General features: G+C 37.8%; 1 protein-coding gene across 6 annotated transcripts in view; it reads right to left on the bottom strand.

Moving 5' to 3' along the window:
• The window catches only part of Cher (filamin A protein cher), a 206,614-nt gene that overhangs the window by 43,712 nt on the left and 137,042 nt on the right, over positions 1–25,860 (bottom strand). For 3 of the 6 annotated variants that reach the window (XM_076391756.1, XM_076391755.1, XM_076391757.1), the window contains 2 exons: positions 25,587–25,725; positions 6,309–6,501 (listed from right to left, as the gene is read on the bottom strand). In XM_076391756.1, the coding sequence (XP_076247871.1) occupies positions 6,309–6,501; positions 25,587–25,725 (332 nt within the window). Of the gene's footprint in view, positions 1–6,308; positions 6,502–8,065; positions 8,269–25,586; positions 25,726–25,860 lie in introns of those variants that run through there. The other 3 variants (XM_076391760.1, XM_076391761.1, XM_076391759.1) reach the window with 3 other exon arrangements.

Genomic DNA, 25,860 nt, shown 5'->3' with positions numbered 1-25,860 from the left:
TACAAAGTCACACCTTGCCTGCTCAGGAGCGGCATTTAGTACGCACCATCAGGAGTATAATTCAAAACTAATATCTATTTTTACGTGCGAAAGTCAAGCGTCAACGAATATCTCGGCGACAACGATGAAGCCATTGGCGAAAGAGAGTTGGTTGCCCAGTAACGCCAGCCAGCAAACGATATTTCATGCCGGGTCTTCGGATTGGGTAGCGGCTTTAGTACTCGCCGTTCCAGAATCAGTTCGCCCGGGGAAAGAGGTGATGTCTTAAGAATAAGGAAGAGTTTGTCGTTGCCCGTCGAATAGAATCAGAAGAGGACACTGACAGGAGGACTGCAACATGGCAGGGAACGTGCCGAGTCCGATGTCACACGAGGAGACCTCCTCCGCCCCGCTTCGCGTTCTAGGAAAGAAGTCCCCAAAGAGGAGGCGTAAAGGCACAAACACAGGTGCTCCATCGCTGGCAAATAGCGGCGGAAGAAACCCGTAGACTTAGAGGCCCTGCATCTCAGGATCACGACCGTGAGAAAAGCCCCAAGGGGAAGCATAGGGTGAATCCTACCAATCATCGATCGTTATCGATACGTTGCCGTGACGGATTAGCCGGTGGATCCTGCCGCAAGCAGCAATCTCGTCTTTCTTTTTGCGTAGGATTTGGATGAGGCCACAAGCGCCGTAAGACCTTCCCTACTTCTTCCTCTGTGTATCCGGAACTAGGAATTTCTTGTGCGAAAACCGCATAGCGTCAGACTTTTAATCAACACGAAAGGACGTGTAGCAGGAGGAAAGCGATTTTGCGTGCGGAGTACCTAGGGCCTGCAGATTACGACGCTAGTCGAGTCAGCAGCCATATGTGAAATTAGGTTACCTAAAAGTCTTCGCGAACGGGATTAGCTTCGGCCTGCTGGTTACGAACCATAGTACCCACGGCCTCGCGAACGGTTAACCAAATGCGTCGACAGCGTGCGTATCAGTTATGTCGCGATCCATAAACGTTTTGTAACGCGAATGACAGCGATAACGAGTTCCTTTCCCGCGATCATATTTTGCATAAGCGCGCATACGTAAAATACGCGTAATGACAGAACGCGCATGCGCAGTACTAAAGTTTTGAATTTCTACATTGTTACCGTTTTAACTTGACAATATCACTAACAATGAAAGCAACCGATTTCTCTTTATGTGATTTTGAGGAAATAATTCGTAACAACATATTAATAGATCTTTTAATTAATCATACGTTTAAATAAAAACCAACTTATACTTTCGTACAGGGAAACCTCATATGTAAGAAATGCACATAAAAAGGGATTAAAAATTCAGTGTGATTTTCGGCTAAGTGCTCGAAAGAGTACATGGTTTCAAACTTCAAATTTAAGTAAGCCAACCATATGCCGATTCACAGCATATTTTCTATTAATGGAGCCACCATGACAGGAATTTTTAAATACTGAACCGAAAAAAATAACGATTATAGAACCGATATAAGTGCTGACATAGAACCGCAACTGAAACAGTTATAGTCCGAAATTTCGGTTTTTCTGTTACATCCAGCCTTCACCTGGTCCTCTTTTTCGTTGTCAATAAGCAAGAAATGCTGATATATTTTATAATATGGTATACGAATGATTGCTACCAACTCCGCCAAGCTGTTTCGGCAAAACAATACGTAAGCATTCTCATTCTTGGTATTACGAATTATGATCCAAAAAGGACTGTTATAAGAACAATACCTGACAGCGCGCGACGGGAAGTTGAATCCGGAATTATACCGAGTCAGTCAAGGATCAGAGCGAATCTCTGATTACCACCCACGCGAGAGCTGTAATATCGTAACAGCAATGGCGTATTATAACGTTTTGCAGAAAACCGCGTAAAAGGCGAAGAGTATCGCGAGTGTTCTCTGCGAAGTTCGAATCTACCTCCTTAGACCATGTTGAGAGAATCCGCGAAATCCGAGATAGGAAAATGCGTGCAACAAGGAAAAACCACATCGAGAAGCGACCACCAACAACCAGCGACCAGCTAAACCTACAAGGTGACAACGTTGAGACTGTACAGACAGTAAGGAGAAATTGGTATGCAATAAACATTTTGTTAAATATATGAAACTGAAAATTCGAAGCATAGTCTACCAGCTCACTTCCTCTCTTTCCTTTCACATACATATCTAAGATAAGTTGAATCAAGATGTATTTTAGCACTTTAGTAGAGTAAGTACCCTTAAGGTCAATCTCCGCCGCTCGAAACGACTGCTGGTGTAGTTAGGACGTAACACGTCATAACAGTTATTTAGAATAAAAGTGCTTCGTAACTCTGTCAGTCAATACCTTTACATAACAATTTGAAACAGTTATTTTTGGAACCATTTCAAGCCCTGCTTCTTTTTCTGTTCCCATTGGAACATCCCATGCGAAATCGAACACTTTCCGGAGTAACGTCACGAATCTTGTTCAAATTTGGATATGTTGTAGTCTTTAGCGTTGTTTAAATTTGTGTCAAAGGGTTTTCCAAAATTTCAAAAATTATGGATTTTACAGCTGCCTGAAGTAGAGTGCTAACTTTTTTCCAAAAATTCATAGCTCCTGAACTAATAACACCACGAAAATCAGCTCGTGCATGCTTTTAGTAAAGGCATTGAAGTACTGAATACAAATTATTTTATATAAAAAAAGTTGACTTAAGCTATATTTTTTTGTAATTGTTCTAAACAAATGCGATTTTTTTGTAGTGGAGAAATATTTAAAAATCTGGAAAAAATGAGAATATAGCTCCATTGGTTTTCTTTACGGACATCTTTTAAAAAATACGGATACTTTAAAATTGGCTTTATGAAAATTCGTGGAAGTTAACGCTACGTTTCGACGCACGTATTTCACAGATGCAACGCGTGTCGCCATCTTAGCACTGTCGAATCTCTCTCGCGCCGTACTAATGACCAAGCAACTGTTATTATTATGTGTATTATTATTTCTTTAAATAATTATTTATTTAAACAATAATATTATTTAATAACAGTAATTCATGTTATTATTTAAAGTAGTATTAAGAGTAGTGCAGTGCTATTCGTTATTAATGGTTCAGTGCACGATCGTTAATGTTTGACTATTAGTGTTATTTAGAGTACTTTAGTGAATTTGTAACAATTAAGACTAAATTAGTGCTGAATAGAACGTGTTCCGAAAAATAAGATGAAACAACAAGCAAGTAGAAGATTTAAACGTCGAATTGATAAAGAAGTATATTATTATTATATACAATCCTCTAGTTCACGAAAGTTACTCGAATTAGGCCTATTAGGTCAATACACCTTGGTTAGACCTACTGTATTGGAATATGCACACTACTACGCTGGGCCTCCTATTCAGGGTAGACATTACTGCGTACCTGAATAATGGTGGCTTCATGCTCTTATGTGTGACTTTACACAGCCAAACCGATACCAAATCTTTAACAATTTTTCCTAACTAAACGGTTCATTTACCGTATATAGTTCCTTCTAAACATTTTCTCCACTACACGATCTCGATACGATTACGCAATAAACAAAAACTTAACATTAATTTTCAATGTTATAGACAATTTTGCAGACAGGCTTTTATACAAATGTCCACTGACCCAGAGGTGTAGATTCACCCACTAAAGCCGTGACGATTGATACTTTTACACCCTGCACATGACGACACGGATCAACCAGAAGTCGTATAGAATAGGCATAGAAAAAGAAGCCAACTCCAAGAAATGATAGAAGTTGCAAAGCTTAGAGATAGATAGGAACTTCCGAAACAGGCACACGAGATAGAACTGTGAAGATCAGAGAAAGTAGAAAAAATGATCAAAGTCATTTAGCAAATAATCTATAAAATTCCAGTTTTTCCCAAGAATTTCAAGGAAGCAATAATGGGTACTAATTCAGTAAAATGGCTAAAAGCGATAGAGACAGAACTAGAAGTATTAAAAGAAAGAAACGTACGGGAACTAGTCCCACGAGATTCTAATATAAGGCAAAGAGAAAGTCAAAATATAAGGCAAGATTGGTTGCAGTAGGAACCGAAGTACGTACCAACAATGGATAGGAAAATGTATATGCAACAGTAATGAGAATGGAACCATTTAAAATATTGATAACGATAGCGCCAAATTAAACTTACATATAAGGCAACTCAACGTTAAAACAGCGTATTTATATGGGGAACTAGAGTATCAGTATCAGTTGCGGGTAAAAGGGTTTGTAAGCTGACAGAAAGTTTGCATGGCTTACCTGAATCGGGACTACAATGGGATGGAAGATTGAATAAGGAGTTGAAGAATATGAGTGTTACAAATACGGAATTAACATGTTGTCGTTGTGTGTGATTCTTCCAAAATATTCGTGTAAACTTCCTGTAGTTCTCTTCCACACTTCTATATAGCGTATGTGAATTTGACAGAAAATGAATGCGAAGATGAATGCATTAATCCCTTCTATTTCAAAATCTCATAGGGAATGTTTCGATTTGTCTTATGGATTGTTGGGAGTAGGCAGGTTTATTGTTATTTAACTAGCCGAGACAAATATCGTCGAATTTTGCTACCTCGCTACCATGTAAATCATTCGTTATTTCAATGGTAATGATCACCACTGCGATTCGATCAGCTGTCATTTGCCGCGCACATGATGCGATCAATATTGTAAAACAGTTCGTTTGCTTACAAACTAAATACAAATTTTTAATTGTTTATAAATAATTAACGAAGCCCTAAGCACCAAATCATGATCCTTAATTTTCGTCTTATTTTGACCTATAGAATCGCATCTTAGAATTTCTCTGCGTATAACACTCTGTGTATAAGTTTACTAAAAATGATAATTATGCTGTTTTGGGTATCCACGTCGATGATATATAATATTAATCATTGGAAGTAGTAATAAATTACTTGATGAACTGATAAAATCCTTCAAAGTACAATTTCAAGTAGAGGAAATTACAGGACACAATAGATTCCTTGGAGATGACGTGATAGAAGACAAAGGTACAGTAATATTAAGCCATGAACACTATATTGAGCGTATGATAGATAAACATAGAAGGTCTAAATGTAGTGTATACTCCAATTGATGCTTCACAAAGTTTAGATGAGTGTCGAAATTTACCGGTAGTCCATAAAAACGTATATCAGGAAGTTCTGAGCGCATTAATGCATTTGGCAATGGAGAGTCGACCAGATATTTCGTTCGCCATGAGCAGATTATTACAATTTTGTAAGGCGCGGAGAAAGATACATTATAAGACCGTACAGAAAATTTGTAGGTATTATTCGGCACAAAACATTTACGAATTGAGGTTTGCACCAAAAAGTGACAAAATAAATATTATGTCCGACGCTGGTTGGTGTACATCCAGTGATTTTGAAATGACAATCTACTTATGTGATAAAATTGGGAGGTTGTCTTGCTTGGAAAAGTCAGAGCTAACAGCTAGAAACGTTATCTACATGTGAATCCCACATACTTAGATGCAATATAAGTATCTACATGTACTTCTGGTAACATGTTGAATCATAGAATAATAGATAATATCTGCGTAAATTTAACATAACTAACACATGTTCTTCTTAACATAATTGAAAATTTGGGCTATGAAAATATTATTATCAATTTTGCAAAACAAAAATCCAGAAAAACTGTTATTTATATCAATTACTTTATGTTATACAACAAATTAAAATTTTTAGTTATTACAGTTTTTTCATATTAGTTACTTTTTGGTTTCAAAATAAAACCTTTTTAATAATAATTTTTTTATCATTGTATTAGAAGTACTAATTTTGTATTGTATTCCAAAATATTTCTCGATATCCCTAACAAATTTCTTTAGTAAATATACGGAGAGAATAATTTAACTCTTTCATTCAATTTTACTTGTAAATCGTATGCTGTATAAAAAAATGTTTCGGACACAAGTTGTTTGGTATAAGGAAGAGTATAAAGTGCAATAATTAGTTTTTTATCTCTTCACGTTTTTATCAAAGTATAAAGGTCACCTTGAGTTTATTAAACATAATGTGCAACATTTGATCATGTTATTCGAATACCTAATGAATATAGAATAAACAATTATTATGGTATGTTGAGTAAACAATTAATAGTTACTTAGATATTCTAAAGTTGATTTTTAATGCAAGAAAATGTTGAAAATGTTGTCCATTAGAATCAATGCAAATGTAAATTTGGGTTAAAAAGTTCAATTATTCACCCTATATATTTACTAAAGAAATTTGTTACGGATATCGAAAAATATTTTATAAGTTTGATAGTAAACAGTACTTACATGTTACTTTGCCGCTGGACAGTGATAAAGGAAGATTTTTCAATCGAAATACGTTGAATTTTTCTTTTGCTACACTGGAATTTCCTTGTATACTTATACTTTGCTGTTCAACAACACGTTGTTCTTGTTGCTGTCGCGTTCTTCTAGCTCTATGTGTTTTATGCGTACTCTGTTCTCGATATTCTTCCGAAGCCTGCAACATTTCATAAAAATAGTCAATTCAACATAACATAATACTATAACAATGCGACAAAAGAGCATGTATAAATACTAAATACTACATACTCTTTCTGTGACAACACTGTCAAATACAATTTTTTAATTTATTTTGTCTATTATACATATATAAAATATTTGTATATTACTGTAATATTATAATTAGACTATATATTTTCACGTACTTATGAGCATTTTAAATATGTAAAAAGATACCGAATGTATAGCCATATGCAATATGCAGAAATATAGGTATAAAGCATGTATAGAACGTAAAGTACGAGTTATAGTATTTGTAAAATGAAAGAAATATTTATGTAGGTTCCATTTCCTTAGCTTTATTTATAATACGCATTATGAAAATATGCACTTTCATAAAAATTTGTAGTCTACTTATAACTACATTTTGTAGTATTAGAAAAAGTGAAATAAATCAGTACGGCTTATGACCGTTTACGGTTTATGATCTAGAATTAAATGATGGTACGTGGTATAGATCGATTGATGATACTACAGAATTTATGTATTCTGGAGCTGGTACTAAGCCAACATGTATTACGCATAACGAATTTATTATGTAACCGTAAGATAATTATTGCAAAGGAATGCCATATAAACAAATCTATATGAAATTTCAGTTTTAGGTATCTTCAAAGCAAAAAAACAACACACGCTTAATTTCATTCTCTATGTGTCAAAAACCGTGAAAGACCAGAAAAAACATAAGATAATTTGATATAATTAGCAAAATTGTTGTTTTACATTATTAGAGAAAGAATACAAAATTATTAATTATTAATTTTTAACAATTTCTTAAGCGTATTGCTGATTTACAAATACATTTTAGCCTTAGCATATCAAGGTGGAGGCACACAGAGGCTTCATTACTATTACCTTGACATGATCGAAATATAGTTTGAAAATTTTCAAATCCACGAATTTTCAACTTCCTAAATTTTCGAAGATTATAAAGTAATATCATCGTAATGCTATGAATATGATACTATTATGATACGGTAATGGAGAACAAAAATGGAACGAAGAACAAAAATTGTTTAAATCCTGATTGCAACTGAAGAAATGATAACTCTAAACGAAAATACTCTAAAACTGCTGTATTTAAAATCACAGTATAGTTATGCAGATATTGCTGATTAAAATCTTATGAAGATGCGAGAGCAGATCAATGAGATAATGAATTTTCATTAATGCTCGAAGAGAGTGCAAATGAATCGATAAGTAAATCGAAATGTGTTGCACTTGAAATGGTCTCCATCAACCCTTAACATTCCAAGGTGAGATCACTCAGGGATTCGAATATTGTTTTCTTAACACGATGAAATTCTATTTTTCAAATTTTCAAATTTTTGAATAGCCAGATCCTCAATTAATGAATTTCTAAAGTATTTCTATATATATCTTTCAGTTTTCTGAACTTCAATTTTTGGAAATCTATATTTAAACTCTGACTATTCCTATCGTGGTACTATAAGAGTTAGTCGAATACAAATATATTTCATGCAATGTTTAAATCACAGTACCTGTCACTGTTACAATGTCAGGGACTTCTGAATATTGTATCACAAAGTCTTAAGCGGTTTGTATGTTGTGCTCTAGGATAATTGAATTTAAAGAATCTCAATAATTTGTCGTATTTCCCGATACTTGATGCATACCTTAACTTATGCGTCAGAATGTTTGGCAGTAATGTATATGATACTAGGAACCAGCAGGACAGTAGTCGTCACACAACTCGTAGTAACTGACGATCATTTCGAGCACAATGCTGTATTCGATGTTACTATAATAGCTGGCTAGCCCCCACTCATCCACATTAGAAAAAGATAAAGAATATTAATCGCACAACAGTATCCGATGATAATACCGGATTAATTAATTTAAGAGTTTTTCATTGTCTAAAAGTTCCAAGCAGTTTCAGCGTTTAAAAAGTCGAAAATTTCAAACATCTTGTGGAACTTATGTTATTTTTCATGGTAAATGGATACATTAGAATACAAATGTTAATTTCATTCAATTGTTTGATCATTACAAATAAACCATTTTTATAGCTTATCGTTTGTACATCTTCGTTTAATTACATTGACAATACCTGAATAGTTGTTTGAATAATAAAGTATTAACCCTTAGTACTCCAAGTATGTCTATTAGGCACCACATTGGTAATTAATTATATTCGTATAATTATATAAATTTAATTCATAAATATATTTGTTGTGTCATTCTAATTCATTTTTTCAAAAATAAAAGATAAAGTATTATACTCGAATTCAATTTTCAAATTTGTTGAATTTACAATATTATCAATAAACTCCTGATCCGTGTAAATACATAGGAAATTTAAGTATGCAAAAAGGTAGAAAATGGTTAAAATATGCAAAAATATACAAAGTATCAGAAATAAAGTACACCTTATGATATTTGAAGACTAAAACGGATTATAGTTCATTTCTATTATTTTAATAATATTTATGAAAATTTGAATTCATACAAACAACTGCAGTCTAATTGTTCAAATACATTTATCTTTTTATAAATTTCGAAATATAGATGCTACAATTATTCATTATTACTACCCGGAAGTTATTCGGAAAAGTCACTCAAAAAAAGATTCTGAAGACTAAAATAATCTTTAAGTTTATAAATATTAGACACTAAAAAATTGTATCTGTTAAAATTAATATATAAAATTGAGTTTCTACCCTGTTGCCACCATAGTGAATGATGCTGCTAGAACCAAAACACAGAGAGAGTAGTGAGAGTTAGAGGAAAATGTTTAATTTAACCTCTTCCATTAATTCAATACTTGCCCGCTCTCTTCCACCTACTCTAAATGTTTCTGCTTATAAATTTGGAAAAGCCTGACATGCACTTAAAATAGTTTAACTGGTCTCCACGTTGGACCAGATGCGTATTGGATTACAAATTGGATCAAGCAATAAACTCGTCTAATCATAAGTTTTATAAGATCGTTCTGTGTTATCAGCAGTTCTAGAAACTTAATTTTCCATTAACATACCAAAGACAAGTATATCATGATCTTTTGTGTTGGCTTATCCTATTAAGTGTAGTTTATTTCTTACAAATATCATAAAAACTTCATTCGTCAAAAGAATATTTCATTATCACACGCGTAGACGAACTGTATGAAAACATAATGATTCGCTTTCTCTTCTACCATTTTAAAGAGTTTCTAATCATCTTCCGATGTCTATACAGCAATTGTGATCACAATAAAATATGATATAATTCACATAAAATTAGAGAGGGGAAGAGGATTAGTATGATCGTTTTATCGATAGTCGAAATTGTGTAGAAAGTGTGCAGTTTTAAATTTATCAGTTGCTACTCATTTTCGCGAAATTAAGCTATGCGTATGTATTTTTATCTTGAAAGCTATTTATCGTATCAAGTGCATTTTTTTGCCCTAATCTACTAGATTTGACCTACATATAGGAACAATATTTTTCCTTCTTTTAAAAGGAAAATTATAGAGAAGTTTTTATTTTCCAAATTGTATTATGTAAGTATTTTTAATTTTTTTTTCGAAAAACATATGACTATATTAAAAATTAACAGCGGTAATAGCACTTGCGCTAATGCCTATTACAATAAGATGCAGAGACCGAGATACGAAATCTGTTTTCCGTCACAATGATGTTACTATGAAAGTGTGTTTTACCTGTTTCGGGTGTTTTTCCAGAATTTGAAACTTCATACCATACATGAAAATAAACAAAGTAATTTCAAGTCAGTATTAAATTTTAACGGAAATCATCAACAGCCAGCGACTACGAAAGTATTAATAGAATATTTTTACTGCGGTTTAGTTATTGGGACAATGGGCAAAAGGCCCTATCATACCGTAAACATGTGCATTCACACATCATATAAATGGCATTAATAGCTAAAATTGTACCGACCTGAGATTACATCACAATATCTTGGACAATGGTAGTAGTTCGGAGTGCTACAAATTCACTTTTCGAGATATTAAAGAATGGGTGCGAAATCCCTTCTAAGATTTTTAGGTTTTGGTGTGAAAATTAATCTACATTACAGTTTGTAAAAGTTTGTGTACGTACTTTCTTTTAAAAATAAAAAAGAAAAAAGATACAAATTTCACTTTTCAAAAAATGTTTCCAATTTCGGCCTCTCGAATTTTAGTACCAAAAACAGATTTAATAGGTCGAAATAATCTTATAATTAAATCTTATATATTTACATGATTTATTTATGAAAATGCAAGAATAATGTTTTTATTAAATAAATATACAACTGAAATCGAAAAATAGATTAGAATAGTTATATACAGATATCTAAAAGAAACTTCCTTGTTGCATACAATGTTACACGCTAATTCAATTTTGTGAAGTTTTTTATTTCATGTATCGTATAAAGCAGCACTTGTATATGTAACAATTTTTCATTGTGATAAAAAGCAAATGAGTTTTATACAACTGACTGACATAGATCGTCCGATCTAGAAGCGGCGTCGCATCAGAGTAACGTACGCTGCAGAAAGATAAACAAATACGATGTTACAATGAGCGTCTAGCTGTTATGAGGAATGCATGTTCCAATTCTTTCAAGGCACGAGACGATGCGTCGGGCGACTCGATTCCGATTTTCGAGAGAAGAAGAACGACGCGACAGCGATGAAACAGGTGAAGGCGAATGCCAAGGAAGCAGTTCAGGTCGAGCGTCGAATACGTGAATAGCCAAACCGAGTTTTCTAATTATTATCTAGTTATAAATATTCGAATATTCGATAAACAGTCCGTGAGTGCTAGCCATTGGTGAAATTATGTCTCTGTTCATAGTTATTAAGAATATGAGTTTTACAAATATAGAATTAGCTGATATGCATTTGCATTGTCGTTGTGTGTGATTTTTTCGAAATATATATTCCTGTAAGTTTTCTCAATTTTTCTTTTAACCTTCTAGTGCATTGGACAGAAAATTAATAGAAGGATAAACACATTAATTCTTTCTATTCCCAAATCTCGTACGGAATGTTTTGATTTGCCTTAGGGATTGTTATGAGTAGGCAGGTTTATTTCTAGTCAACAGTACCCTTCCATTTTCTATAAAGCGCATCGCAGAATCATCTAGCCGAGATAAGTATCGTCAAATTTTGCTGCATCTCTATCTTACAAATCATTTGTTATTTCAATGCCAATAATCAATTGCCGCGCATTCGTTGCGATCGATAGTGTAAGACAGTTTGCCTGATTACAGGCGGATAACAAATTTTTTAACAAATTGCATTGCTTGTAAACAGTTAATGAAGCCCTAAATACCATACCATGATTTTTTATTTCCGTTTTGTTTTAACCTCTAGAATTGCATCTTCAAATTTCTCCCATTTGTAACCGACTACCCTGTATGATGTTTTTATTTATAAAATAGTAGTCTTTGACTCTCTTTTAATATACTGATATCGTTTGAAAAGGATAAATACGAGGACATTGATACGTCAAAGTAATAATGTTTATAATTTGTTTCTATATATAAATAAATATAACACTATAAACGCTTATGAAAGAATTATTTAATATAGAGTGTCCGTTTTTTCTAGAAATATATAAATGTCTCGAAAACTATGCATGGCACGGAAAAATATTTCATACAAATGTTGTATGGTATTAACGAGAACACATCGTGATGATTGATATTTGACTTTGCGTTGACCTTCGAAAGCTTTGTCATGGTTACGTCTAATTTTTTAAATTGAACTCTATATTTTTTATTAGACATTCTTGTAGCTGGTATCAAAACATTTTTAAAACATTACTTGATTGTATTTTCACATAAGCCAATTGAAATTTCGAGATGTGAGACTTCAAAGATGACGTGCTGTCCGATAATCACCACGTAGTATGACTGTTTACCATCTAAATGTATACAACTTTCCATCCATTTTAAGAATTCCAGCTCTACATTTTTAAGCATTTCTGATGTTATTATCTCACACGTATTTTTAATTCTATTGCGTAATTCGTTCATTGTATTGACGACACTTTTAAATACTTTCTATTTAAAACCCCAAAGAAAAAAATCACAGACGGAAAAGACTGGTGATCTTTGTCCTGTTCACTTGTTGCTAAAATTTATATTCATCTCGCTTCGCACTTGTATTGCATAAGGCAAAGTGGTTCCTTAACGTCAGTGGCATACCTTCCAAAACATTAAACAGGTACTATTGAAACTTCCAAGAGTTTCAAACATATGCTAAGGATTAATTTCTACCGTTCTAAACTCATTGTTTCGTTTTTCGACTAACTAAGCGCCATAAATCTGCGACATCATTGCGCCGCGCCGGACACCGTCGTACCATAATTAATGATTGACGCATGGGTCAGGTTTTTCCGCGATGTGACCATCCGAGAACTAAAGCTAGGCCCAAACCAATAGGAATTATCCTACTCTCCAATTGGTTCGGCTAAACTATCAAAAATGTATATAAGTTTGTATCAATCTGCTAAAAGTAACTAGTCCAATTCAGACATTCAATAAGTTCTGTTCAGACACATAATAAGGTAGTTTCAAAGATCACGCCAAAGTAAATATTCAACGATCTCTTGTTCCTTAATTGAAACAATGGAAGCGATAACTCCAAATTAATCCAAGGGCCAAGTTTCCCTACAAATCTAGTTCTTTTCTGTGTGCGGTTTTCCTTCAAATTCTACGCCAAGACTTTTAGTAGTGTGTGCAGTTTCTTCGTGTGTGGATTTGGATCAGATGGTTAATCGGAGGGTGGACACATTAATCCTTTCTACACCGAAATTTCAGAAGGCGTGTTTTTACTTGCCCTTTGGATTGTAAAGAGTGGACAACTTTAATGTTAGTCAACGATACCCTCATACGGTATTTCAATATTCGCGGATGAGAGAATCGTGATGTGTGGATGTGTGAAGTGAACAGACAATTTACACGAAGATGGACACATTAACTCTATCTATCTCATAGTGAGTGTTTTAAGTTGGCCTATGGATTGCAACGAATAGACAAGATTTTTGTGTTTCGATGATATTCATCAATTTTAACTGAATTTTGGATCATGTCGTCTTATCGAGTGTCGTAAAACTTCCGATCAGCTGTTCGACGGTGAGTGACTTCTTCCCTCCATTACGTCAGTGCGATACTGCTGTTCAGGCAACCACTGCTCGAGGTCTCCACGTGGGCTCATTTCTGGTGCTTTCCACCAAATTTTGAAATGCTTACAGTTAATAAACGAAGCTTCAAACGCGAAATCGTTATTCTTGATTCTCGTCTTATTTTCCTCCCTAGAATGACCCCTTAAATTTATTCCGTGTTGTTCAGAAATGCTCTGTATGCTCATATGTTCACAATCTATTATAAATACAAGATTTGGGATGAGAATCGGAGGTCAAAGAAAGAGGAGAGTCGTAGTCAGGTTAGGAGTCGAAAACTTTGACTGCTGACTCCACAGCTATGGGCGAGTGGCTTCATGAGCTCTCCTATAGATGGCTTTTCTACTCCGCAAAGGTAATGCTGATCCTCCAATCCTGACTGTCTTTCTTGTTACGCTATTGCTTGAAACGGGTGGAATTCTAGTAACAGCTTGCCTGTGCATATCTATGTAGGTTCTGTAGAAACGAGACAATACTAATGTATTCATAAAATTTCGTTATTTGTAGTTTTTCATCAATGAAAATTTTATAAACTGATTCATGAGATTTTTCTGATTAAAATGATAGCAAATACAATATAATTTCGATCATATTTACTTTTTAATAAATGCTAATATTTCATTCTGTTGTAATATTACTTGTATAATAATGTAATGCAGTGTGAAACTTTTCACGATCATTTCCGTTCCTTCGTAGATTCTCTAATCACATGCACATGTAGTATTTTATCAGTATAAAATAATATGCGGGTACAAACTCATTTGACATTTCAGTACATACTCAACTTTAATAATATATTGATATCCTTATATGACATGTAGTTATATTTATAGTAGTGTAGCGGCCAGCAGTACGTACAAATAAGAACATTTGACGTGCAGATGGTTGGCAGGATTTTTAGACACGTGCGTAAAGAAAGCTATTTTTGAGAAGATTGTTCCGTTAGTTGTTTCAAACAATGCATGTTTCCTTTCGTTCAAGACTTTTATTTTTGGGCCTCAATAGCTACGGCGGGTGTCATAAAGTCCTGAATTTCCGAGAGGCCTAGGCATTGCGAGAGTGACAACGTGCGGGCCATATGATCAAGCGACTCGGGCCTCTAGGAAATTCCGCTGCGTTGCCAAGTTGGGCCAGTAGACCGTTCACCGTAAGGTAGTGACACGAGGTCACCGTCACGACGGTGGAAATAGAGGGCGCGACCGAGCAGAAATTTTCCCATTGCTCAAGGAGCGTGAGGCATTGGCCACTGGGAATGAAAGGAGAGGTTCGACGCGCTTTCGTGGTAGCGAAAAAAAAAGACTGGAGTGGAGTTGACTTGTTAACGCCTACGCGACAACTAGAAAAACATAAACACCTTCTTTAGGCACCAAAAGTGATTTTTTGGAACACAGACCCTTCACTAAAGTAGTTTAAAGATCGGGTGTCATAAACCGATTTTGTACACATTGAACGCGTGAAAGCGTGCCTCTTGTTATTCTACCGGAGCCCATACTAGATACTACTTGCGGAGAGGAACTGGGTTTCTCCAGGCGAAAAGTGAAGAACGATGATGGGAGTTGAGGTCCTTTCCAGGCAATAATATCAGTCAACACTCCGTTTTTCGATTAAAATAAAATCGTATATTCTGGAGAGTATCGTACCGGATATGGTTACGCAGTTCTTATACGCGAGTTGCCCTGCGATCAGTAGTCGTGGATGACGTATTCGTTACTCGCGCTATCGTTTGCGTTACAAAATCTTTTACGGATCGCGACGAGATTGAGACGCATGTTGCCAGCGCGTTTAGTTAACTGCTTTCGTAGCCGCGGGTACAATGGTTCATAGCCAGCAGACCGAAGCTATTCCCGTTCGCGAAGATTTTTCGGTAACCTAATCTTCCACATGGCTGCTGACTCGACTAGCGTCGTAATCCGCTAAGCCTAGGTACTCCGCACGCGAAATCATTTTCCTCCTGACACATGGCCTTTCGTGTTAATTAGAAGTCCGAGTCTATACAGTTTTCGCACAAGAAATTCCTAATTCCGGATACACAGGGGAAGAAGTAGACAAGGTCTTACCGTGTTTGTGGCCTCATCCTAATCGTACGCAAGAAGGACGAGATCGCTGCTTGCGGCAGGATCTCGTTATATGGCGCCTCCGTACCACCCCCTTGATTGGCCCACGAGTATCGCGTGATTTCGCAGCCAATCAACCACGGTAACAGATCGATATCGATCTATGATTGGCAGGAGCCATCATACGGCCCTCTGGGGCTCCTCTTACATCTGAGATCCCCAGACGCAGGGCCTCCAAAGCCTGCGGGTATCTTCCGTTACCGTCTGCCAACAATACGGCGCCTATGGTTGCGCCCTTACGGCTGTCTATTATGAATTTCTCTACTGGAACGCGGAACAGAGGCGCTTTTCTAGCGTGACGCCAGTTGATTCCTATGACTCGATGCGTTGACACCTTGCAATGGTGGCGCAACCTTCCCATGTGGCGTCCTCCCTGAGCTGATTCGGTGTGCCTCGACACCCTCTTCCGTGTCTTCGAGGCGTCACCTTACTCTCCTGATGAAGTGATCCTGGAGTGGTGGGTACCTGAGCCGCTGCCCAAATCCGACGACTCGCAGTAAGATGTCCCCTGCTGGCTCCGATATTGAGGAGCCAACTTTCTCTTGGCTATGGCTTCGTTGCTGTCGCCGAGATATCCGTTGACGCTACAACTTTCTCGCATAAAAAGAAATGTTAGGTTCGTATTATACTTCTGATGGTGCGCATTAAAGGTCGCTATTGCTCCAAGAAAGGTCGGACTTTGTGACGTGCACTGGTGTTCCATGTAAATGTAAGTGTCAAGTTATGAGCAGATTATGTTTCAGGTAAACGTCTGGATTCTTTATATTTGGTTTAATATTTGCAAGAATAATATGAAATTTTGAATTTTTTTACCATTAGTTTTATTAATTTAGAGCCGTAGAATTATTTAATCAAAAGATAACTCTATTAATTATATATAAGAAAATTGTTTAAATACTAGTCATGTTTGGAATTATTATACAACTTTTTTTATACAACAAATGCAAATCTTATATCCACAAAAAATTATTTTCATTTTTACTAATATTTTCATAAAGGGTGTAATTATCACAGTTATGCTTACATAATTCTTGTATTACCAATTTCTAGAAACATATAATTACCTGTTTATTGAAATTTATTAATAAAATATACTAATAATCTATTTTTTAAAAGTAATATCACGTTTGAAATATCGCCGAAAAGAAAAAACAAATTTTATAACGTGAAGAGTGGAAGGGTGGCTTTCTATTGCCGAAAAGTGGAGGTTTTATGTGGCGTGCGATTAAGGAGTTCAAATCTAAAGCTTAGATCTTATGCTAACAATGACTTATTAAATAATAATCTTATTTTAACTTAATACAAATTTTAGCGAAGGGTCTGTGTTCCAAAAAATCACTTTTGGTTCCTAAAGAAGGTGTTTATGTTTTTCTAGTTGTCGCGTAGGCGTTAACAAATCAACTCCACTCTAGTCTTTTTTTTTCGCTACCACGAAAGCGTGTCGAACCTCTCCTTTCATTCCCAGTGGCCAATGCCTCACGCTCCTCGAGCAATGGGAAAATTCCTGCTCGGCCGCGCCCTCTATTTCCACCGTCGTGACGGTGACCTCGTGTCACGACTTTGCGGAGCACGGGTTACTGGCTCAACTTGGCAACGCAGCGGAATTTCCTCGAGGCCCGAGTCGCTTGACCACATGGCCCGCACGTTGTCACTCTCGCAACGCTTAGGCCCCTCGGAAATTCAGGACTTTATGACACCCGTCGTAGCTATTGAGGCCCAAAAATAAAAGTCTTGAACAAAAGGAAACATGCATTGTTTAAAACAACTAACGGAACAATTTTCTCAAAAATAGCTTTCTTTACGCACGTGTCTAAAAATCCTGCCAATCATCTGCACGCCAAATGTTCTTATTTGTACGTACTGCTGGCCGCTACAGAATATTTAATACGACAGCCATTGAATTTGAGGTTATGACGAATAACATAGAAACGCTTATGTTTAACTGTACGTGAGTTGCAGTTACTGCAGTTGTAACGCCCCTCCTATGCATGTGCCATTGCCCTAAGATGATCCACCACTTCCTACGCCACGTATATAACTGTCTCTCTTTTTCGCCTAATACGCTCCTTTTCTACAATAACTACTCTACTCATGTATATTATAACCCTCTCTTCATAGTGTTCGTAATACTTAATTAATTATAATTACCTTCAATTATTAGTTTTATATACTTTTTTCATCACACATATTGCAGAATTTTAAAATACACGTACTCAGTTTCGCACTTTTTACAATATTTTATAATTACTGTTAATTTAAGTTATTATTGTAAATATTAAAATAGGATAGTGACTACTCCGACTTACTGCGCATGCGTGTACTCCAATTTTTCGAACATATAAGAAGGTGTTTCAGCCGCATTTCGACGACAGGAACAACGCTTTGACTATCTCGAAGGCAGCAGATACACTCACAATAGTTATTAAAGACCGCTTCGTTCGTGACATGGTCTCAGGGGCTATAGCGACTCAATGCCCAGAGTATTAAAGGTGTCTGATTTTCCTTTTGGGATTAATAGCGGGGGTATCCAAATATTCATATACTCGGAGTAACAAGCCTGACGAGCTCGTTCTACAATTGCAAAAGATTACAGACCACTCTGTTGCGGCTATAGCGCCTAGAGATTCCGGCAAGTTAGAATTCGTCTCGAAGATGTTTAACCAAGCATACATGTAACAAGCACAAACAAGTAACTTGAAGTTAATGAGAGTGGCAGACCGCTCTGTTCGTGACAGTGTTCCGAAGGTTATAGCGACTGAACTCCATACAGACTAAAAGTCCCTTAAAGATGCTTAACGCACGTCGTCGATAATCTTTCTTATTTTGGAAGGATCAGGAGATCGCTCCTGCGTTAGCTTCATAACTGAGGCAACGACTCAGAATCTGTCGGATGAAGATCGATGTTCGACATAACCTCTCCAAATCTCGCGCTGCCTACGTCACCGACAGCGATAGAACACGTCACGCTAACCACACATTCTACGTACTCGCATATAGAATATTACGCGAAATACTATTGACGCAATCATTATTATAAATTCGTAGCATTTGTTGGATATCAAGGTTTTGTCCATTTTAGTTTTCTAATGTTATATATTTTTGTTTCTTTATGTTCTCATGTTGGCAGGTGTGCCTGGATCGCGTGTGGCGCTTGCATATGGTTGTGGCGTATGGTTTTTTATATAAAAGAGAGTGAATTTTTGTTTTATATTATCGCTGAGTCTAAAACGTTTTACTTATTGTCGAAGATATTGTTTTCTGTTTTCTTATTGTCACGGCCGTGTGCTTTGGGTAACGCCTAATAAATTGGTATTGCATTGTTTTGCTACGAAATATAATGTCAACAGGTTATGGGACCCACGACCCATGTGAAGTTAACTCACACTAGTAACCAAATCCAATAAAACATAGGTCAAAAAATTGCTTTTTACTTTCCCATAATTGCTCATGAATTACTTTTAATTGCTCACCTTTCGTTTTCGAAATATTTCCAAAAAACTTTTTTGGGCATCTAGGGACTTTTATGGGTTGGCAACGACATACAATATTCCGAAACTTCTAAAATAATGTACAAAACGAACTACACAAGCTACCAAAAAATTGCTCTTTGCTCAGAATTAATTGCTCAACCTTTAGTAAGCAACAATTAGGTCAATAAACAACAAATTTTATAAATAAAAATATGAACCTGTAATCTAGTACTTCTGAAAACTATTAACTATAGTCTATCGGGTTTGTAAGGCCCAATACGTTTGATCGTGGCGATGCACGGGTCGCTGGATGACTCAATCGGTTTGATTGAGATCCTCATGGAAAATGGCAGGTCGTGGATGAAAGAATCGATTTGTTAACGAATAACAATGATTTAATAACACTTCTACAGATCACGTCGCGTGTTTGAGTATTCGTGTCACGAATGAATGGTGAATGTCTGATGTCTGATTGATGTCGGAATAGTGTCTCGCTAATGTCTCAATAATGTCTGAACAATGTCTGAATAATGTCTGCCCGTTTGGTTTTACAAAAGTTCTCTTATATACCGATTCTTGTTGGCATCGGTCGACCAATCAGGAGCTTTACTAATTTCTATTGGGGCGGGGCTGCTTACATTTTCCGCAGCTAAAAATGGTGGTCAGGGAATTCGCGATCGGTGGAAAAACCCTGACCTAACGGTACGGAACGCGCGGTGTCCTGCGTTTATTAGGGGCGCTCATAAACGCGACGCAGAGTCGAAAGGTGATCGTTTAGAAAATAATTGCTAGGGCTAAACTTCGATTCTAAGCCGAAACAGATGTTGTGCTTAACTAAAAAATGGTCCAAATCCTAACATCACTGGAGGTATAGGTCTGATGGTACGGGTTTTACAATGCTCTTATACGTCTAGAAATCGGTGTACTTTCAACAAAGTCCTTAAGACTGAATACCGTTGTTTTACTTATTGTCGAAGATATTGTTTTCTGTTTTCTTATTGTCACGGCCGTCTACTTTGGGTAACGCCTAATAAATTGGTATTGCATTGTTTTGCTACGAAATACAATTTCAACAATATTAATTAATTATTCTTACGTGTCAACCGTTCGATTACCCATTCCGTAGTAAGGAAACACTTCACTAGCGTTTAGGTTAAGAATCGATTACAAAAGTTATATCGATACTCGATGTTTTAAGTTACGTCATGTACTATCATGCTCAAGTTAATTTAATAATTATTTGCTTTTCTTTAATTTTGGATGCTCTGCTCTCCTCTCGAAACTCGTTCCTTTCTTTTCGCCTAGCGCAGGCTTTGGAATTAACTGCTCTTTTCGGTCGATTTTCGAAGGCGACGCCTCCTTTCTCCCTCGCACGTCACTTCTCTCCGCGGTTGCCCTAGTGCTCGGAAGGCTTCAGGTGCGTGCCACAAAAATCGCGCGTAGCGCATTTGGGCGACGTCACTTATATCCATAGATTTCCACATCACCCATGAGGTACTATTGTTGATGCGTTTTTGTTTTGTCAGTGGTATCACCTGACGCGCGATTCTTGTGGCACGCGCCTGAGGCCTTCCGAGCACTAGGGCCGCCGCGGAGAGAATTGACGTTCGAGGGAGAAAGGAGGCGTCGCCTTCGAAAATCGGCCGAAAAGAGCAGTTAATTCCGAAGCCTGGCCTAGCGTATTGGGACATGATACAGTTAAATACGACTCGTATTAGCTGTTCGAATTGCAGGCCCGAAGTTGAATTGTGATATTAGAGCCTGGGAGAGGGAAAGATAAGAGAAGACAATGAGCGCCACATAGCGGCTACTTAGTGTTCCCCGCTTTCGCGGAGACACCTGTCAGTCTTTCGGCAGTCAGAAACCAGACGTTCGAAGTAACACTGTGCTAAAAACAATGTAGCTTTCCAACCGCTCGTAGTCTTTGAAACGTATAGTCACGCTGATTTCTCTGTCTCTCGCGACCTGATCCATTCAATCTGTTCGAATATCATGTACTTATGTGCAACAGTCGAAGCAGCTAGCAATTTGAGTGACGCTTTTTGGCGAATTATTGCACTTTAAGAATCGGTGATTTCACTTTGATTCCCTGAGATTGCTATTCGTCTTGGGAAAAATCAGAAAGCACTCCTTGGTTGACCACTGGTTAAAGATGCACTAAGCAGCAATATCAACGTGAGCTAGTTATGTACTCCTTAACTTCCGTGTGACAAATAGATGCACATGTGCGAAGCGGACACAGAATCGTAAATCATCTGTGAGATCTTAATATTGAATTCAAATAAATGTTGCAAAATTACAATTGCCAATGTCTGTTATCGCGAGCACTATTTACAATTGTAAAAGCAGACTAAAAATTCATGACCAAAATATATACTTGCAAAAAATAGTTATTATCTTGAATATTTTAAATTGATTGTATTTATTTGTTTCTTACAAAAATTGACAACTAAGAAATAAAATTAACAAAATATTAAAGTCGAACACGAAAACAATTTAATATGTCTATAACATTGAAATATCGCTATTTTGAAAGTGAATAGATAATAGACAAGGTGTTTCCGAACAACACAGAATAAGTTTAAGCAGTGATTCTACACATCAAAATAAAACGCAAATGAAAAATAGTGATTCCGCGTTTGAGGCTTTGTTAGAAGCGTTTAAGACTCTATGGAAATCACCAGAAATGAGGCCGCGTAGGGGCCTTGAGCAGTGGTTATCCGCACGGCAGTGTAGTCCTGACCAGCGTTACCATCTGTTAGTTGCGCCACTTCCCTTACCTTTCCGTCCGTCGCTGTAGCTGTTCTGCGGAGCCTGCCCCACTCTTTCCACTGACGCTGAGGCGTACCGCGTGGTGAATGCTAGCGGATGTTCCGAAAGAACCTACTTATGCTAGCTGATTTGTTTAGAAAGGGTCGCGTAGCAGAAAGGAACACCCGTTAGGTTTCCTACTTGCTGCCAGACGGAAGAGTAGGACTGCAACCGAAGGCAAGCCTCCGCAGCATAGCTAGGCGAGGGACGGAAAGGTAAGGGGATTGGCGCAACTAACAGATGGTAACGCTGGCCCCGATGCAAGCGTGGGGCCAGAGTAGCTGTTCGACGGGAAGCCCCACTACTACTACACTACCCCATTACACCTCTGATCTAGCAACCACTGGTCGAGGCCTCTGTGCAAACTCATTTCTGGCGATTCTACTGGATATTTCAGACGTTTATACTAACAAATAATACATACATCTTGTTCACATGTGACATCGCATACATGTTTTATCTTTGCTTCAGGGAAATTATCTGAAGCCGTGTCCATAAGTATACGTGGTTTTAGGTCGTGATACAAAAGGGGTATACAGTAGTGACCATTAGAATCGTACCACGGTACAAGTGTCACAGCTTTTAATTTTTCAAAAAGTAATCATTTGTGTTATTGGTCATTAAAAATCGAATTGCCTTTCCTTAACATAAAATTTTGATGTATTTAACAATGCAAATGTATTTATGTATTGGATCTAGTAAATACAGCTTTCGATATTTTAAGGGACGCACGTTAATACATGTCAATGTCTGGAGTACTTGTTAACATCTATTACGAATTGTTACGAATGTAGGTGCGTTTACATTTTGTAGTATTTAAGACGGTTATAATTGATTTCTGGAAACGATTTGTAATGTAACAACGTGCATCAAAAGACGAATTGGAAACCCTTCGATGCTCAATTTCAGAATTCACATAAAAACTGTACACAGCGCGCGATATGACAATATGACAAGCATGTTGAACGTTTCCTATGAAAGTATGAAAATTATAAAATATACTATGCTAGTTACAACAACTATTGACCGTTGATAAATTGTAAAGGAAACCGGAAAGAGAGTATATGTGATATATCGAAGTACAAATTAACGAATCGCGCGAAAGCTCTGGTGGCAATACCTCACCTAATTCGCCAAGATCTCTTACTGATACGGTAGGAGATGAGTGTATTGGTGATCCGTGAAGGATCTTGCTTATCCTAGTTTTCGTGATTGAGCACTCTTCATCGATAAGTCGTGAGGTACGCGACTGGAATTTGTGTGCTAATCATCCTCTCCTTTCTTCTAACTTTGTTCTTAATTTTCATTAGTTTTTTTTATAATAGACTGAATAGACTCGAAACCCCACGTTAAAAGCCGAAAAAGATTTCACATAATTTAATCATTGTTCAACTTAAATTTAAATCATAAATCTCCGCATGTGTTGTATTTTCTGTTACAACAGTATCTCCCAACGTAATCAGGATTTGTAGGACGTAATAACGACTAGACTCCATGTTAGGGTTGCCGATTTTCGCTATTGATTTGAATTAATTATTGACTTTTGATAACCCGACCTCTGATTCTTGGAATTTTGATTTGGCTTTTGAAGGAATCTGTATTATTAGTTCCTAAAATTACGCAACTTGAAAACTTCTTTTTGTCATAATACATTACTATGTTGCCTTTATAGATATGAACTGTTCAATTTTTTTGTACGTGTCGCCCAATTGCAAACTAATTTGAACATCTCATCCAGGTGCTGATCTATCTAATCCCTGCGGAAGGGCCCATATGGGATTAGAGCGTCGAAAATCGCACTTTCTATCACTTATCTCCTGATAAGGTTCTTTTTTAAATTACTGTACTGTTACATATGCGCTAAGGACAATCTTCATCGCTCCGATACACCCGTGTGTACGACACATTATATGTACTGTGACGTGGCACAAGTGCCAGTCAGAAAGCCGAACCCTTCCCGGGGCAAGAGAGGCCTTTAGTGCGCACCATCGGGAGTCCAACACCTTACTAACACCTATTTTGCACTCAAGCTAACAAGGTTCTCCTCGCGACCTCAACGATAGTATTGGCAGGAGACAGGTGCGAAACCACATCGGAGCCACCAACACGGTCTCTTGCGGCGGATCTTCGGAATCGGGGAGCGGCCAGGGTACCCGCCGCTCCAGAGTCACTTCACCCGGCATGTGACACGATGCCTAAATTGGGAGGCTGTCGTAGCCCATCGTGCAACTCAGGAAGGACACACGATGGGGACCAGAGGGATGGGGACCAGTCGACGCGCGCGAGGTTGGCCACATCGCCCCGCGTTCCGGGGAGAAGTCCTTAACGAAGAGGCGCAGGGACGTCGCCACGAAAGCCATCTCGCGGGCAGATGATAGCAGCGGACCCCAGAAGAGCGACATCTACCACTGTGTCTCGGATCCACGCCGCAAGATGAGTTCCAGGGGGACTCAGGGAGGTCCTGCCAATCAATCGTCAACATTCAAACGGCTCTACTAGTTATTGGTCGCGAGCCAATCGGGGCACGGAGGGGGAAGCGTCGCGTGCCGAGATCCTGCCGCACGCAACGATCCCGGCCTTCATCTTGTACGGGACGCTGACCAGGTCGCAGGTGGTAAGTCTTCTCCCCATTGTTCTCCCCGGTTGACTCGGATTAGATCGGTTCGTAAGCGGAATCTTGAGAGGGTCGACTCCTGGTGGTCGTGTGGGCCGTGTAACAGGAACAAAGCCTTCGCGTGCGGGTTTCTCGAAGCCTGCAGGCTCGGCTAAACGGCGAGTCTGTGGCTAAGCGGCGTAATAGCGAACGGTTGTCGTATGAGGGTACATCGTCGGCTTGCTGGTGTAAACTCGTTGTAACAGCAGCCACGCGGGCGGTTCACTTACGCGTGCCAACCGTTTGTCGCTCGAAAACCTTCGTTACGCGATCGCTGTAGCGGGGAACGGGTAACTGCCCGCGGCCACGTGTCGCGGGACAGCGCGTGTAATCAGTCGTACATAACTTGTACGTTTCTCGCTCGAATATATCTTTTATTACCTGAGAAAACCGTGTTTTGACTGGCGTTCTCGCCGTAAGAACCTGAGATCCCAGAAACGTTCCTCACCCTACGCTCGAAAGAACCTCGCCCCTCTCCGCGCGAAGGGCTAGCCTAGGCCGCGGTTTGGAAAACGGGAGACGCGTTCCACGCCAGTATCGAAAGATACCTGGCGCCCACGGAAAAATCAAAGCGTGGGACGCGTAGTGGCGGGATCTGCACGCCCGTCCTAAGCCGAATACGGCTCGGCGGGACGGTCACGTCGCAGTACATACTTTACATGGTGGCACGGAGCTGACCCCTCCGCGCGTAACATACGACATAAAATGACGTACAAAGAGCTCTTGTAGTCTTTATATTAATACTATCTTAAAATAGATCCTATGCAATAAAGTTTGTAAAAGATAAAAACCAAACAAATTTGTAACACTGTACATAGAAAAGATGGTTAATGACTTACCGTAAATGTGTAAAATCCATCCGGCACCGGTTGACCGCCGAATTTGATGCTAAGAGTGTAGTCACCAGCATCGGCAACAGTATAATAAATGCTAACTGTGCCATCTCCGTTATCTTCAATGTCAATATCTACCACCTCGCTGAAACAAATTTGGAGAAAATACAAAATATGTATTAATTACGTTAATTATTAATCTTCAACTAAGATGATAAGAACGGAGACTAGGAAATAATCATACTTCTACTAAACGTAAACTATAAAACCGTCCATTGTT

The sequence above is a fragment of the Calliopsis andreniformis genome, unplaced genomic scaffold, assembly GCF_051401765.1.
Source record: "Calliopsis andreniformis isolate RMS-2024a unplaced genomic scaffold, iyCalAndr_principal scaffold0048, whole genome shotgun sequence".
Taxonomy (NCBI): Eukaryota; Metazoa; Arthropoda; class Insecta; order Hymenoptera; family Andrenidae; genus Calliopsis; species Calliopsis andreniformis.
The sequence above is the reverse complement of the archived record's forward strand: the minus strand, read 5'-3'. Positions and strand labels throughout refer to the sequence as shown.